The sequence below is a fragment of the Toxorhynchites rutilus genome, chromosome 3 (assembly GCF_029784135.1).
Source record: "Toxorhynchites rutilus septentrionalis strain SRP chromosome 3, ASM2978413v1, whole genome shotgun sequence".
Lineage (NCBI taxonomy): Eukaryota > Metazoa > Arthropoda > Insecta > Diptera > Culicidae > Toxorhynchites > Toxorhynchites rutilus.
Window position 1 is genome coordinate 277,271,214 of NC_073746.1, and position 16,138 is coordinate 277,287,351.

Below are 16,138 nucleotides of genomic sequence, written 5' to 3' on the forward strand. Positions count from 1 at the left end.
CAAAAAATTGTAATAAACCATCGATCGAATCCATATAGATTCGAACATTTTTGAATTCTTTTTATTTTGTAACAAAACAACTGTCTTAAAATATGTTTCTAAATGATGAAATAGTAATTTACTTAAACATTTCAAAATTGATAACAGTGAAATTATCGCACCTGTATTATAAAAATAACGCAAAAACCTATGAACAAATGTGTGGAGAGGTTATATCGAAGCAGTGTCATTCTCGCAAATTGATAATATGATGAAAGATTAACACCCACACTGCTGTTTGTTTCTCTTTTATTGAATCATCCATCAAGAATCATCGCGACGCATCCATTGGTTTCGGTTTGGAGTGTTCAGCCGTAGTGAGGCTTGAGGGAATAAATTTGCGTTTCTGGAAAACGAGAAAAACATTTCCTCCATCCCGGGTCATCTTCCGAAGTGATTGCAAATAAATATTTAGCACTTTCGCAAGAAGTGAATGTATAAATTTGGAATTTCGTGTGAAACCATTGGAACGGAACGTTTTGAAAGATCCAAGAGGCGAATGCATGGAATAGCTGAAAACATCTCCGATTAGTTTATCTCATCACAATTTATATAAAACATACTTACCTCCAGTACGAAGATGTTTTCTTTGCTGAATATAGGTTAAAACAGTATCCCCAAAAGAATCCGGCGAAAAATGAAGCGAACAAACAAATATCTTTCGCGTATCGAACGAGCTTGTGTATCCGAAAAAGTTTAACCATTTCCGTCTCAACAATTTATTGGTCGGAAAACGGTGGAAAGTTATCCGACTTTCTTCGAAACTTTTTAATTTTTTTCTGTTCCGGTAACGCGGAACGTGGCACTTCGATATATTGCTGAAGTTAACAAACACTGTTCAGTATGAAATCGATAAAAAATCACACCAAACCTTACCTGCAGTGAAAATGCGGTACTCTATCGTGTTTATCGTCAGCTCGACTTACGATTAGTGACAAACTTACGATTTTTTTAACTTTTAAATACAAGAAATATTGGAAAAACTCCCGAACATCGAACAAATTGAGGATTGTTTATTACTAACTTCTTTGTGTGTGTAACACATGCGCGCTCCGTGTGTATAGGGTGCTTGCAGCGTGCATATGTATTAGTGATCTGTTGGGCAGGCAAAAGAGTTCGCTGCATAGAATTTATATGGATCAACAAGATTGAGCTTTGTTTAAATAATTATTTTAGTGAAATAGTTATAGAAATTACGCGATACATTATATAATTAACATGCGAATATATGTCTCTTTGCATAAAAATATTTACTGTTAGCGTCAAAGCCATATACACGGAGAAAAATAGAAATTTCTGTAATGGCTATGATCCATATCAATGGAAGCAGATTGATTATTCAAAAAGTTTCACAGAAACAATGCAAATTGCACATTGCGATTGTATAGCCGGAATAGGTGATGTGTGCTCCCATTTAAGCTTTGTGTTTTTTGCCGTGAAATGCTGGTCTCGTGATGAAGTAAACTATGATTAATATTCGTTTGCAGATATCCTTAATCGGTGGTTAGTACCACCAAAAAAGCAGATGATTATGTTGAAATTAAGAACATATTCAGCCAGAAAGATTAACCAACCCTCAGATATGATTTCCGGGTGCCTGAATGCTTTGCGGAGAAGTGAAATATGGTTATAAGAAAATTGATCGGAAACGAAGAAAATCCATCAATTCTCTAATTCATGAAAAATACAAGAAAGCATTCGAACGTCTGCTCGTGCTTCTGTGTCTTCAATCTAGGTCCGAACCAAGATGGTGGAGTTAACAGGTGGCTCGCAATTTACACTATTTAGAAAAGACGTTTGAGGAATGGCAAGACGAAAAGTTTGGATTTGTTTATGTTATTACGTTGGTATGGTTACATTTGATTTCGTCGAAGGTATTTGAAGCAGTATAATAAATAAACAGTTGTCGTTGAAAATAGTAACCTAGTAACCTTATGCATATGCTTCCGCCAGCTGGCTCGGCTAATGAGATTCAGGGAGAGCTTTGATCGTGGTACCGCCACTGGCGCATAATTTGCAGCTTTGTTTTTTGTGCTGGTTCATAACGACAATCAACCGTGCCGGCGAAACTGTAGTCAATGTTTAGTTGTTTGGATACCATCTATGTAAATAAGTTCAAACTTACGGGATACGTCCGAACGGCAATTCTGACATTACGTTTTACCTTCCACTTCACTTTCCTTGGTCCGAACATGGTGATAATCCTTTCCTGTTATTTCTCCGATTCAAATATAGTGGGAAAGTCGCTCAATGAGCATCGCGAAATAGGTGCTAATAAGTTAAGCAATATGCGTCACACAAAAGCTGTTGGTCGGTAAAAAGCTTGCCTAACTGTTTCACAAAGCTCATGTTAGTTCTGTGAAATATTTCGCGCTAATAGAAAGATCGCAACTATATTTAAATCATCTACAAGAACGTCGATTGATAATAAATCCACTTCTGCTGCATAGAAATTACGAATGTAAACAAATGTTGTTTGCCCAACAGATGATCTGCATGTATGTGTGGCAAGAGCCCTATGCACAGGGAATATCCCTTACCTTCCATTATACGTACTTTGGTAGATGCTTGCGTTCGACGTCTCAGGTAGAGATGGGCAAATCAGTTCATCATGGTGAGCGGCTCAGAGTCGTTCAGATCATATAAGTGAGCTGCTCATTTGGAATAGCTCCTCAGCTCAGTTGAATTTTGCAGTTGTCCACACAATTGCATATGAAACGTAATCACCATGGGACATTGCATAGTGTGCATTTTCTTAATAGACGGAACACAAAAAATAAACGAATTCAATTTGTAATTGTACAAAAACTAGAACTGATATGAATTCTAATAATATAATATACTTCGAATACTGGATGCTGAAATCCATCATAGAAGATGCTTAGGATATGCTGAACTTAAACAACAAAAAAACCAGCAGTAGCCAAATAAAATGCCTTCAGGAATATTGGCCGAGACAACGTTTTTTGATAAAACTACCGAGATTTTTTCTTGCATCCGAGGATATAAAAATAAATCCACTAATAGGTGCAACGAGAAATAATTATTCGCGATCATAAAGGTAACAAAAGGACCAGTATCAATCATCAACATTTATGTCGGGTGGTTTTCTGAATTGTTTTGATTCAGCACGCGGAAATAAATGTATGTGTTTCCACAGTCATGTTTAAATAACAATGTAATATATCAAATTTATTTACAAGCATATAATAATGTTTATTATTTTGTTTGGCGATATAAGTAAAAATTAATGAAGTAACGAACGATTGAATATCTTCAAAACAAAAACCTTTTTCCTATCTGGCATCACTGCTAAAGCTAAAATACGAAGAGAGATACACGAAAACAAACTGACGTCGTGACATGAAGCGCGGGAGACGAAAAATCCTTTCGCGTCTCACAATTCAAACTCTCTGCAGCTTTTGCGCTCTACAGCTATGCCGCTCAACAGCTCCGCAGCTCAACAGCTCAAAAGCTCTTCAGCTCAACAGTTCAACAGCTCATCAGCTCAATAGCTCATCAGCTCTAGCTCCGTAATGAGCTGATGAGCTGCGTTTTTTTTATTGCGAGCCGATCCGAATCCGCTCACTATGATGAAGCGATTCGAATGAACAGCTCATGAGCGGATGGCACATCTCTAGTCTCAGGATATGGCCCGATCTTTCTCAATTTAATTTCAACAAAAATATAAACAGCATGAACGACTTCACATTGAAAACAATCGATCCTAGTTTGGTGCCGTCAAATTATATATCCGTGGCCAAAGATGCACGAATCTACCGTGATAAACACATAAAAGTTTTGTTAGAAAAAGTGAGTATCGGCGAAATTTTCTTATAATTGCCTGATTAATTTTTTTTTGTAGAAAAGGCTTCCTGACACAGGATGGGATAATTCTTCGATCGAATACTTTATAAATGAACTATCCCTTATGGATAGTAATAACTTTTCCAAACGCAGTGGAATGGGGGAAAGAGAAGCTAGAATTGTATGCGGTAAAACATCTCGTGAACGGAGTTATAATACTCGATAATTGAAGGATTTGCTTTGCAGAATTAGTACGCAAACGACATTACAATTTCGCCCATGGAATAGGAAGATCTGGAAATCTAACCGAAGCCCAACCAAAAGCTGCTGGTTCCACAATAATGAATAATTTGACAAACAGTCTTCTGTTGGATTTGATTAGAGAAATTGGTGTGCGTAGCTGCAGGAAAGCATTGTTAGTGCCAATGGCCACGGGTATGTCCGTAATGCTAACACTACTTGTATTGAAAGCGAAGCGTCCAAATGCAAAGTTCGTCCTCTGGTCTCGAATTGATCAGAAGTCATGCTTCAAAAGCATTCTATCATCTGGACTGCTTCCGATCGTGATTGATACAATTCCGACCGAAGAATGTAATGGCGCGTATCGAACAAATATAGCAGCATTTCAGGAGAAAATTGAAGAATTCGGATCGGACAACATCTGCTGCATTCTCTCGACGACCAGTTGTTTCGCGCCGAGGATGTGCGATGATATTATAGCTTTGTCCGGAATATGCCGAGACAAGGCGATTCCTCACTTAGTCAACAATGCGTATGGACTTCAGAGCACATATCTCACGCATCAGTTAGAACAGGCCGCGCGGGTCGGTAGAGTGGATGCATTCATCCAGAGTACGGATAAAAATTTACTAGTTCCGGTGGGAGGTGCGATTATAGCTGGGTTTGATTCGAAAATGATCGATCAGATATCGGAATTTTATCCTGGCAGAGCTTCCAGTTCACAAACCTTGGATGTTCTAATGACATTGCTATCGATAGGGAGAGATGGCTACAAGAACCTGATGAGCGAACGAAGGGGTCATCATCAATATCTTCTACAGCAGATGAAGAATGTGGCTGACATTTTTGACGAAACTGTGATAGCTGGGAAAAATCCTATTTCAATTGCAATGACGTTGAAGAATTTCTCTGCGAATCCTGTACTGGTTGGATCTATGTTACAGCGAAGGGGTATATCCGGTTGTCGAGTTATAAGCGGGAAAGAAGTAAAAACAATTGGACCATGCACGTTTAACGCATGGGGTGCCCATTCAGATCTTGCCATCTGTTGTCCGTATCTAACGGCTAGTGCCGCACTTGGAATTGATCGAAAAGAGATCGATGTTTTTATTGCGAAATTGAAAGAAGTTCTCAAGGTGCACCAAAAAGATACACAAGTTATTGTATAGAGAAAAAAAACTATTGTACATTTAGCATTGTCGTAGATTTGTTATCATCGAACATGTCGAACATGTTTTGAACAGTCATGGTTATTTGTCAATTATGAAAATAAATAAATTGTGTTGTTCAATACAGAGCGGCACATACAACTTGAAGCCAACGTAATGGAATATAACAAAAAAATTCCTTGGAAATCATATGGCTAAAGATATTGAAGAATCTATGCAAAGCTAAATCAGCTCATGCGACATCTACATCAGAGCTCAGAACCACAAAAGTGATGGTGTTTGTTTTTTTTAGGACAAGCAAGATTCGGTCGTGATTATTCATTTTATTTCTATTTAAATTCATTTCAACCATTAAATATCGTCAGTATATGGTAAGAAAGTTAGGGCTTTGTATATTTGAGATGGTTTTAACACGTGATTAAACCAGTATCATTGATAATCTTCGACAATTTTGAGGTTGATAACGCATACAGGTTATGCATACTGTGCATAAAGCCGGGTTCAGACGGTGCGAGTAAGCATACGAGTAGGTCTAGTCAGTTACTGCAGTGCAGCTACTCACACCGTGTGAACACATCATGCCAGTTAGTGTCATGTGTAATCCGGCGTGCGAGCTACTTCAAAGTTTTTTGAATTCACTCGCACTCGCAACTCTCAAAACGTCAAAAACAGAATTTAGCCTCCGAATCAGGGATGCCAAATGTAAAGACATGTCTCTATTTTTAAGGTATTTGAAAATATGCGAAGATATTTATAGACTTGAAAATTATTGGAAAAACAAATAAAACCCTCATAGTTTCTAAACGAAATCGTTGTTATTTTGATATGCACGCTGGCTGGGCACGCTTTCTTTTTGAGATAGCTTTCTTGAGAATCTCTAATATAGAATCATTATCAGGCATAATTTTAATTCAAAATTTACTCACAACTTGCAAAGAAAGTATTGTTCTAAAAACATAATACACATCCGATTTTAAAAAGTACATTTTCATTCATTATTTCAATTTTGACGCGTATTTATTCCACCTGCAAATCTACCATCATTTTTATTTCAAAAATTGGTACACGAAGCTGCTGGCAAGGCAAACTAAATAAAATTTAAAAAAAATCTTTTAGGTTGTCATTTATAGCATCACATACTTCCGGAATTATCTTAGCTATGAATGCTTTCGAGATTCTAAAAAATATCGACAACAATCTGAACGATATTCCAGAAGCAAGGCACATCAATGTCGTTTTTTAATTTCACTCTTGCAGGTATAGCATCCCTCATGAGTGTATCTTGGCGTTGTATTTTTGGACCAATGGAATCCAACAGTGTTTCCTCTAATTCAGGTGTTTTTCTCAACACTGCTCTGTACTCCAGAGGATCATCATCAAAGAGTTCCTTCCATATTTTTTTTATTGCTCCTTTTCCTTGCATTCAATTCCTGGCCCAAATCATTTCGCCTTTCTGCTTTTTCGGATAGTACCTTCAGTTCGAAGAAATTCAGCACAAAGTATTTTTATTATAAAATTGTGCAACTAAATAAAATATATTCATCTGAAAACCTGAGACGAATACTGCCTATAGAGAAGTCGAATTCAGATCAATCATCTGTCAAATTCGGACCTGATTGCTGTTTCTGACTATTTGATGGACATTTCAAAAATCATCTGGCATCCCTGGTAAGCCAATGCTGCAGTATCTAGTTTCGCGTCAGCATCTCACACTGTGTGAACGGACAAGGCGAGTCAACCAATTGTCAAGCGAGTTCACCGGGTCAGTAGCTACTAATTCTCAAGTCAGCTACTAGCAACGTATAAATGGGCCTTAATGGTGATGAAATCGATATCATATTAGATATATTAGATGATATCATTGATAATGTAAGGGTCGATACGAGAAGGATTTGCAGTATTTTCAACGCAACACATGCTACTCACATGCTTATTTAATTGAGAAAAAGTAAAAGTTACAACACTTATACCAAGCAATTCTTCGAAATATACATACCACATTGTAAAATGACGATTTTCTAACCTTTTTAGCGCAGAAAGAATTCGTGAAACCGGAAAATTGGAAGATAAATTCTGATTTTTCTCGAAAATTTGAACGAATTTCATACCAGAAAAACAAAACATCATCATTTTACATTGTTTCATTCATAACATATGATGAATGATTCGGTACAAGTATTATAATTTACTTTTTTTTTACTAGGTAAATTATGGGTGGCATTTGTTGCGCTTCAAATATTGCAGATCGTTCTCGTATCGGTCGAAAAAAATCCCCTGCATAATCAATTGTATCAACCGACTTGGTATGACATCGATTGCATCGTCATTATTCACAGTTTGAGCTTCTGAAAAATGTCCGGAAGTTCATAACCTATATTCACAATCAAACATAAACACTTCGAAGATTATCTATGACTTTGGTCACATCGCGTGTTGCGACCATTGTAAATAGACAAAAATATGATTTTCTTATCATTTATTGATGATATTTAATGGCTAAAATGATTGTAAATAGAAATTAATAAAAATAATCACGACCACGAGCGCCGCTGTGGTGAAAGTGATGATGGTTTTAAATTTTGCCATGTGAGCTTATAGAAGGTTTGTAATTCTTTCCACAAATTACAATGTTATAATCATAAAAGAATATTTGATTGCGATGAGTTTGTAAGAAATTTAATTCTGCGCAATTTTATATATAACATGTTATTTATTTACCTCTTTCAGTAGTGAAAACTATAAAAATGTTGACAATGGTTGAATTAAAGAAGGAAATTCGAGAGCACAATCAAACACAAGTAGAAAAATGCACGATTCCTGCATGTGAGAACTATTGGCGATCTAATGCAAAATGTAAACGATCGGTGAGACATCTGGATTTTGTTTTTGAACTAAGAAAATGATGATAAGTGTTACAGCAGATGCATCGATCAAATGAAGTGGCAACCTTGCCAGCTAACGCAAACCGTATCCCGCTAGACCCTACCAAGGCGCCTAGAAGTATATACTAAGGTGGGCCAACTTGCTAAAACCACTCTTCAGCCATCTTGGAAGTCTACTGTGTTTTGTTTGTAAACAAAACACAATACGCTATTGCCGAAGCTCGCTCGTGATCAGTCTGTCTCTTTCACGCTACAAGCAAATAATTCCCCTTCTACTTTCTTCCGTGCTGTTTTCATATACCGCTCCCCTAACCAACTTAGTGACGAAACGGCCTCACCTAGTACCATAGACCCGTCTTGGACCCTACATGGCTGATTCGAATTACAACTGACAGCGACAGAAACAAAACAAAAACAAATCTTCTAATAGCGAATTCGTTTTTGTTCAGTTTCAACCCCAGTGCCGCACTAACTGCTGTCAAAACGTTTTTTTAATCACTCAGTTTCGCACTCAGTGTCGCACTAGTTCGCCCCGAAAGCTGTTAGTTTCGCACTGAGATGTTTCATGGGTTGGCACTCGGGTTCACCAATACAATTATACTGAACTGTCAAGTTCCGAATATTGTTTTGGAAAATCTAAAAATAAAGACTATGAAAATGGAAAACCTGCTGCTTTTGCTTTTGTATTATTGGAATCGTAATCCAATTCGGATTCTGATTTTGAAGAGTAGAGTAGACGGCATTAAGCTACGTGTGCTTTCATTGGGAGGTGAAAATAATGATGGATATTCAGGTGGAATAAATTTCAAAATCAAAATTATGAATGAAAATTTACTTTAACGTATCGAATATTTATTTTATGTGATTAAATAAAAGTTTTTTTTCCGATATCGCAGAATATTGAACGAAAACTGTGTCTAATGATGGTTTTATATTATAATAGTAATTATTTGTGGAACAAACAGGAAATGCATCGACAAATGGTTAAGTGAGTGTCAGAACTACATGTGTTAGGTAATCAAACAATATTAAGTAAAAATTTTCATTCAAACTTTTATATGTTTACACTGCACTTGGCCCTTCTGATCTGCAACAGGTGGAAGAGTTGGAGCGTCAGCTACAGCTGTTCAAAAGACAGCTAGGGCTTACACCGCTCCACGGGAGAAATATAGAAGTAAGCCAACATGGGCAAGATTTGTCGCAGCAATCAGGATATCCACAAATAGGTAACATACAGCCTAGAAATCTAGGCGCCATTAAAAAGTTCGTCGCTAGTGCGACTACTGGCACAGGTGAAATAAATCAATCCGAAATCAATAGAAATAAAAAACAAAGCGATAATATCACTCCTACGACGATATACGATAGAACCGCGCACAATATATGCAATTTTAATGTTCGCGAATCTGAGCAAACCACTGTGAATAATCGTTATCCTCGTCACACTTCCAACACTGATCGCGGGCACCCGCGTGAATCCTTTGCACATTCGACGCTTAGGAACGTACATTCATCGCCATTTCATCTACCAGACGACACACAGCGTCGATCTGAAAATAACCAGAATGGACCCACGCCGCAGCAGCTTGCTGCACGACAATCGTTAGCTCGTGAACTTCCACAGTTCTCGGGTAACCCAGCGGATTGGCCCATTTTCATCTCCAGCTACGAACACACAACGGTGATGTGTGGGTATACGAATTGGGAGAATATGCTGCGTCTACAAAGGTGTCTCAAGGGGCCAGCACTCGAAACGGTTCGTAGTCGCTTGGTGCTACCTGCAGTTGTGCCACAAGTCATTGAAACACTCCGTATGCGATACGGACGCCCGGAATTATTAATAAATGCTTTGTTGGAGAGAGTACGAAATATTCCGCCTCTGAAGCATGACAAATTGGAAGGGCTTATCGAGTATGGATTGTCGGTGCAAGCCTTTTGCGATCATATCGTGGCGGCCAACGAACATGCGCATTTGTCTAACCCTATGCTTCTCCAGGAGCTCGTTGGGAAATTACCAGCTGACCAAAAACTAATGTGGGCTGGGTACAAGCGGAGCCTTGGTGTAGTTGACTTAAAGACATTCAGTGACTACATGGAATGTATCGTCGGTGATGCGTCTAGCGTGGTGTTATTTGAATCTGAAAGGTCGAAGTCGAGAGGGTACGTTCACTCACATACGGGGGACGATGCTGATGATCAACCTTTGGCAGTACACAAGCAGATCGAGTGCAGCTTTTGCAAAGAGGTTGGACATCGTATACGAGAATGTCAGGGGTTCAGAAATTTAAATGTCGACGAGCGCTGGCGAAAGATAAGAGCCATGTCGCTGTGCCAGAACTGTCTTTTCAATCATGGTAGGCGATCCTGCAGGAGTAGCAGTCGTTGCAATATTGCTGGTTGCCAGTTTCGGCACCACCCATTACTACATTCGACAAGGCAGAGGGCAGGTCTGCCAACTCAGTTAGCAGAGAGTCATACTCATCGATATCTTGGATCGAGTGTTCTATTTCGAATCGTACCTGTAACGCTCTATGGACAAACAGGTGTCGTGAATACTTATGCCTTCTTGGACGAAGGTTCATCCTTGACCTTGATAGAAGGTGATATTGCAGAGCAGATTGGTGCGAGCGGAACAATTCAACCTTTGTGTCTTCGATGGACGGGTAATACTTCAAGAATCGAGGAAACATCAAAAATAATCAACATTACCGTCGGTGGAGTCGGATCAGAAAAACGCTTTAATATGATAAACGTTCGTACCGTGTCGAGTCTTAATCTTCCCAGTCAGACTTTTCGAATGGAGGAAGCTGTTAAGCAGTTTGGCCGTCTCAAGCAGCTCCCAATAAAAAGCTACAAGAATGCCGTACCTAGGTTGTTGATAGGGCTCGACAATCTTAATTTATCTGTTCCGTTGAAATCAAGAGAAGGCAAAGGGGAGGGACCGGTCGCTGTGAAAACAAGGCTTGGCTGGTGTGTTTACGGGAAACAGTCCCTAGGAGTAGCAAATCAGTATAATCTTCATGTTTGCGAATGTTCTTCAAATAAAGACTTGCAGGATGCGGTGAAGCAGTTGTACGAGCTTGAAGAGGTCGGAGTGGGCAATGTAACATTGCGTTCTAAAGAAGAGCAACGAGCACTAGACTTGCTCGAACAGACGACGGTACGAGTAGGAGAAAAATTTGAAACTGGCTTGCTCTGGAAGGACGACCATACAAAACTACCAGATAGCTGCTCGATGGCATTGCGGAGGCTGGAATGCCTGGAAAGAAAAATGGCATGTAATCCAGTATTGAAGGAAAACGTTCATCAACAAATTCGGGAGTTTGTGGACAAAGGCTATATCCATAAAGCTACGGAGAAAGAATTGAAGGCAGCGAATCCTCAGAGAATATGGTATCTCCCTGTGGGGACTGTGGTTAATCCGAAAAAGCCTGGAAAGACACGTATTGTCTGGGATGCCGCGGCGAAAGTTAAAGGAGTTTCGCTGAACAGCGTTTTGCTGAAAGGGCCAGATCAGTTGGTACCATTACTAGGCGTATTGTTTCGTTTTCGACAATTTAAGATAGCTGTATGCTCAGATGTGAAGAAGATGTTTCTGCAGATTTTAATGCGCGAGACTGACAAGCACTCGCAGCGAATTTTGTGGCGGGAAGTTCCTACTCGAGATCCAGACATTTACCTGGCGGATGTTGCTACGTTTGGATCGACATGTTCACCGGCATCGGTTCAGTTCGTAAAGAATAAAAACGCACGCGAACACAGTGACCAGTTTCCTAGAGCAGCTGAAGGCATTCTACAGAGCACATACGTAGACGATTACTTAGACAGTTTCGGGTCGGAGGAAGAAGCGTGTCGTGTTTCCAATGAAGTTCGCCAGATTTTCCGTAACGGTGGATTTCAGTTGAGAATTGGATTTCAAATAATCAAAAAGTTCTAGAACATCTTGGGGAAACGCAATCCTCCTCCAGTAAGAGTATTATAAGTACAGTTAACAACACTGAACGTATACTCGGAATGTTGTGGGATCCTCTGACAGACAATCTATCTTTTAACACTCAAATGAGTGGTGAGGTTCAGTCGCTGTTGGAAAGTGGCAAAAGACCGACTTGTCTCTTCAGTTTTAGTCTCTTCAGTTTTAAGATGTGTCATGACTTTGTTCGACCCCTTGGGAATTTTGTCTACATTTTTGATCCACGGGAAGATACTAATGCAAGACCTGTGGCGCGCTGGAACAGGTTGGGACGAAGATGTCGGTGACATTCAATACGAAGATTGGTCCAGGTGGATAAAGTTGATATCGTTCATAACAAATATTCGTATTTCCCGCTGCTATTTCCCGGAGGCATCGGCGCAAACTTACAAGGAAGCTGAACTCCATGTTTTCGTAGATGCAAGTTTGTTTGCGTATTCTTGTGCGTTGTAATTGCGGACGACCAATGCTGACGGTTCGCCTCAATGTACTCTTGTTGCTGCAAAGGCCAAAGTGGCGCCGCTCAAACCTATGACTATTCCGAAGCTGGAACTGCAAGGATGCCTCCTGGGGACTAGAATGATGAAGTTCGTGTTAACTAGCCACTCTATTCCTATAAAAACAGAAAGTGGGTTATATCTATGGTATAACCGCAAAGGTGACGTAGGACTATCGTTGATTTAGAGATCATTTGTTTGAAGTTGAATCTGAATTCATTCTAAATGAATGAATATTTGGAGAACTTCGAAAACGAGAGCGTTACGTTGGAGGCACAAGGTTTTATGCATCCAATATTGGATACGGAAATATCCTACTGATGGGGAAGAATAATCTTCAGAAGATATCCTGTTAATTGCGATTGATTGAAAAATCACAAAACCAAATGTATTTGGTCACAGTGTTACATGGATAGAAAACATTAAAATAAACTCTTTCACATGAATGTATTTTTTAATTCCTAGAGGAACTTGCAGATTATTTTCCGGATCTTTCTCGATGCTGAACGGCATCCAAACGGAAAGAATTCCGTGCGTGTATGTGTATGTGTAGCGGCTGCTTCGATGGTCACCTTCTCTTCTCCTGAAGGATCGGCTTCTCTGTGCTCCCTCACAGTTTCAAACAAACTGCTTGCGTTTCAGGGCAGATCTCGATCCTTCGCCGTCCAGCACCCTCAGCGACGATGTTGTCTTGTCGATGTCCTCACGAAAAATGAATGCGTCTCACCACCAGAATATCGCTTAAGTATGCTTTTTGTGCGTGATTGAATCGAGAGAAGGTGTGGTTTACGATGGAAATTTGGAAGGCAAACTAGAGGGGAATGAACTCTCTGAGCTCGGAACTTTCGGCGACTGAGCAATAATCGATTGCGGGCGCATACAATATTGGATACAGAAATATCCTACTGATGGGGAAGAATAATCTTCAGAACCTATCCTGTTAATTGCGATTGATTGAAAAATCACAAAACCAAATGTATTTGGTCACAGTGTTACATGGATAGAAAACATTCAAATAAACTCTTTCACATGAATGTAATTTTAAATTCCCAGAGGAACTGGCAGATTATTTTCAGTAACGATTAGATATTTCCACATTTTCCTCGATACTGGAAGCCCACCAGTGGTTTATGCTAACTCGATAACCATCTGTTAATAGCACTTGATTGAAACATATTAGGTCACAGTGTTACATGGATAGAAAACATTCAAATAAACTCTTTCACATGAATGTATTTTTAAATTCCCAGAGGAACTGGCAGATTATTTTCCGGATCTTTCTCGATGCTGAATGGCATCCAAACGGAAAGAATTCCGCGCGTGTATGTGTGTATGTGTGTGTAGCGGCTGCTTCGAGATCTTCCCGGGGAACCATTTGTGGCATCACTCTCCTCCTGATGGATTCCCTTCTGACCTAAGGTGCACAAACAGGCTCTTGGTGACACCGTTCATCCGCGCTTTCATGATAAATGAAGAGCTTCACCATAACAGCGACAACATGCTCCAATCGCTGTTCAATTAGAACTGAGTGGATTTCCGAGCGGCGCTCGCTTATATACCGATTGGTGATTTCAATAGCCTGTTTTGAAAGCAAATTTAGGACTATTGAAACAAGTTTTTGGATCAGAAAGTAACAAGTATAGAACGCGTAGACATTTTATCTTTCGGATGAAGTATTTATCATACCATTTCGTTCAGTTGTTTAGGAGCTATTAACACTCAAAATCTCGGTCTCCGGCGTAACGCTTTCGTTTTCGAAACTTTGATTTTACACCCCGGTATAGAAATGAAAGACGTAGTCCTACGTCAAAAGAAGAGTCTTGTGGACGGACAATTCAGTAGTACTGGCGTGGATTCGAGCGGACCCGAGAAATTATCGACCATTTGTCGCAAATCGAGTAGGCGAGATTCAGGAAACTACGTCCGTGGACGAATGGAGATGCGTTCCATCGGAATACAACCCGGCTGATGAGGCGACGAAGTGGGGCAGTGGGCCGTACTTTAACGATGACAGTCGGTGGTTCAATGGTCCGGAGTTTTTGCGCTCTCCAGAAGATGAATGGCCGAGTTTTATGGATCAAATGTTGGACACAACTGAGGAAATGCGACCGTCAATTCTGTTTCATACCACATGGGAACCTATGATTGCCTACGAGCGTGGGAAAAATTGCTACGCAGCATGACTTACGTGATGCGATTTTCGAATAACGCCGGTAGAACGAGTCAAAAACGTGGAGGTCGAATAACTCAACAAGAGTTCGAAGCTGCGGAAGTCGAGATTGTAAAACAGGTGCAGAGAGAGGCTTACGCAGATGAAGTGTCGACTTTGAAAGCCAACCAAATTCTACCTGGAGACGAAGCGATTCGGAGGTAAGCACTTTGTTTTTATTGAATTCAATTATGTATTCATCTCCCCCGAGAATTTGTTTTCGTCTTTTCGGCGGGGAAAATATCACAAGAAATTTTGATCCATTTTAACATAATTGACCTAATACAATTTTTTTCTTTTTTAGTTGGCCTTGAAATTATATGCAGTTCAATCATTCATCATAAACAAATCGGAGATAAGTATTCGTTTTTTTTACATCATTACATCAGTCACCTCGGTCGGGAAACTATTTTCATATTCCCGCCAAGGATAAACATCAGTTATATTCTGTACATTACAACACTATTGACCTTTTTCCTTGTCTTTACAGCTGACATGATCCCAGACTCGTAATACTTGTTTACCAAAAACCATCCAAGCTATGGGATTGAAGGTAACGGCGAGTTTGTCGCTAAGATTGGAATCTTTCTTCAACACATCATCGACCGTAAAAAACTTAAGGTGAACATACATAATTTATTGCATATTTAATATCATTAACATATGTATTTCCTTTCTTCATAGGGACACGAGAGAACAAAATACGGATGAAACGTGCTAATTCTACCGTCAGTCTGCTAATCAGCTAATGCAAATCAGAGCGATGCAGCAGGAAGAGGAACGGGAACTTGCTTTGGAAATGCTCATCAAATTGAGGTGGTTGAGGCTGCGATTAAAATTTGCCTCTTGTACGCAGTTGTTAGAATGATTCCAACGAGAATTATTGATGTTGTTTATAGAATAAGTTATAAGTATAATGTATTCTAAGTATGTAGAATTAAACGCAATCAAATACAATTTTTTAAATTAAAAATAATTATTAAAAATTTTGTCATTATCCCTGATGATTACCTCTCACAAATATGAAGCAAAATTTTCACTGTTATTGCCCCAATGTTCGACCAACAATTTGTAGTTTGTTTGACATATGTGCCTACCATTTTTTTTGTAACATGTACCAATGATTAGTAGGGTAGAAAATGACTAGAGAATTGGTAACATGTACCAAAAAATTCGTCATATTTACTAAATTTTCCTCTCAGTGTAGCGTTGTACTTCGAAAAATTTATGTCTGTCACCATGTACAGCGCAAGACGGGTCTATGGTACAAGGTGAGGCCGTTTCGTCACTAAGTTGGTTAGGGGAGCGGTATATGAAAACAGTAC

General features: G+C 39.4%; 2 protein-coding genes and 2 long non-coding RNA genes across 5 annotated transcripts; 3 read left to right on the top strand and 1 right to left on the bottom strand.

Moving 5' to 3' along the window:
- Window positions 1-185: 185 nt before the first annotated feature.
- LOC129780403 (uncharacterized) lies at window positions 186-1,382 on the bottom strand. The gene is made up of 3 exons (XR_008743911.1): window positions 916-1,382; window positions 607-857; window positions 186-551 (listed from the first exon to the last, which is right to left on the bottom strand). It is a non-coding gene; the product is annotated as an uncharacterized LOC129780403 (long non-coding RNA).
- Window positions 1,383-3,489: 2,107 nt separating this feature from the next.
- LOC129778612 (O-phosphoseryl-tRNA(Sec) selenium transferase) lies at window positions 3,490-5,412 on the top strand. 2 transcript variants are annotated; one of them, XM_055785629.1, is made up of 3 exons: window positions 3,490-3,852; window positions 3,910-4,034; window positions 4,093-5,412. In XM_055785629.1, exons 2-3 carry the CDS (start codon window positions 3,971-3,973, stop codon window positions 5,253-5,255), a joined length of 1,227 nt encoding a protein of 408 aa, XP_055641604.1. In that variant the 5' UTR covers window positions 3,490-3,852; window positions 3,910-3,970; the 3' UTR covers window positions 5,256-5,412. The 2 variants fall into 2 exon arrangements, with proteins under 2 accessions (XP_055641604.1, XP_055641602.1); XM_055785627.1 differs by having other exon boundaries at window positions 3,494-3,852; window positions 3,905-4,034.
- Window positions 5,413-5,547: 135 nt separating this feature from the next.
- On the top strand, window positions 5,548-12,924 carry LOC129778611 (uncharacterized). The gene is made up of 2 exons (XM_055785626.1): window positions 5,548-8,119; window positions 8,174-12,924. The coding sequence occupies exon 2, from the start codon at window positions 9,822-9,824 to the stop codon at window positions 12,072-12,074; it is 2,253 nt and encodes a 750-aa protein (XP_055641601.1). The 5' UTR covers window positions 5,548-8,119; window positions 8,174-9,821; the 3' UTR covers window positions 12,075-12,924.
- Window positions 12,925-14,184: 1,260 nt separating this feature from the next.
- On the top strand, window positions 14,185-15,750 carry LOC129779092 (uncharacterized). Its single transcript, XR_008743564.1, has 3 exons — window positions 14,185-14,974; window positions 15,118-15,434; window positions 15,498-15,750. It is a non-coding gene; the product is annotated as an uncharacterized LOC129779092 (long non-coding RNA).
- Window positions 15,751-16,138: the final 388 nt, after the last annotated feature.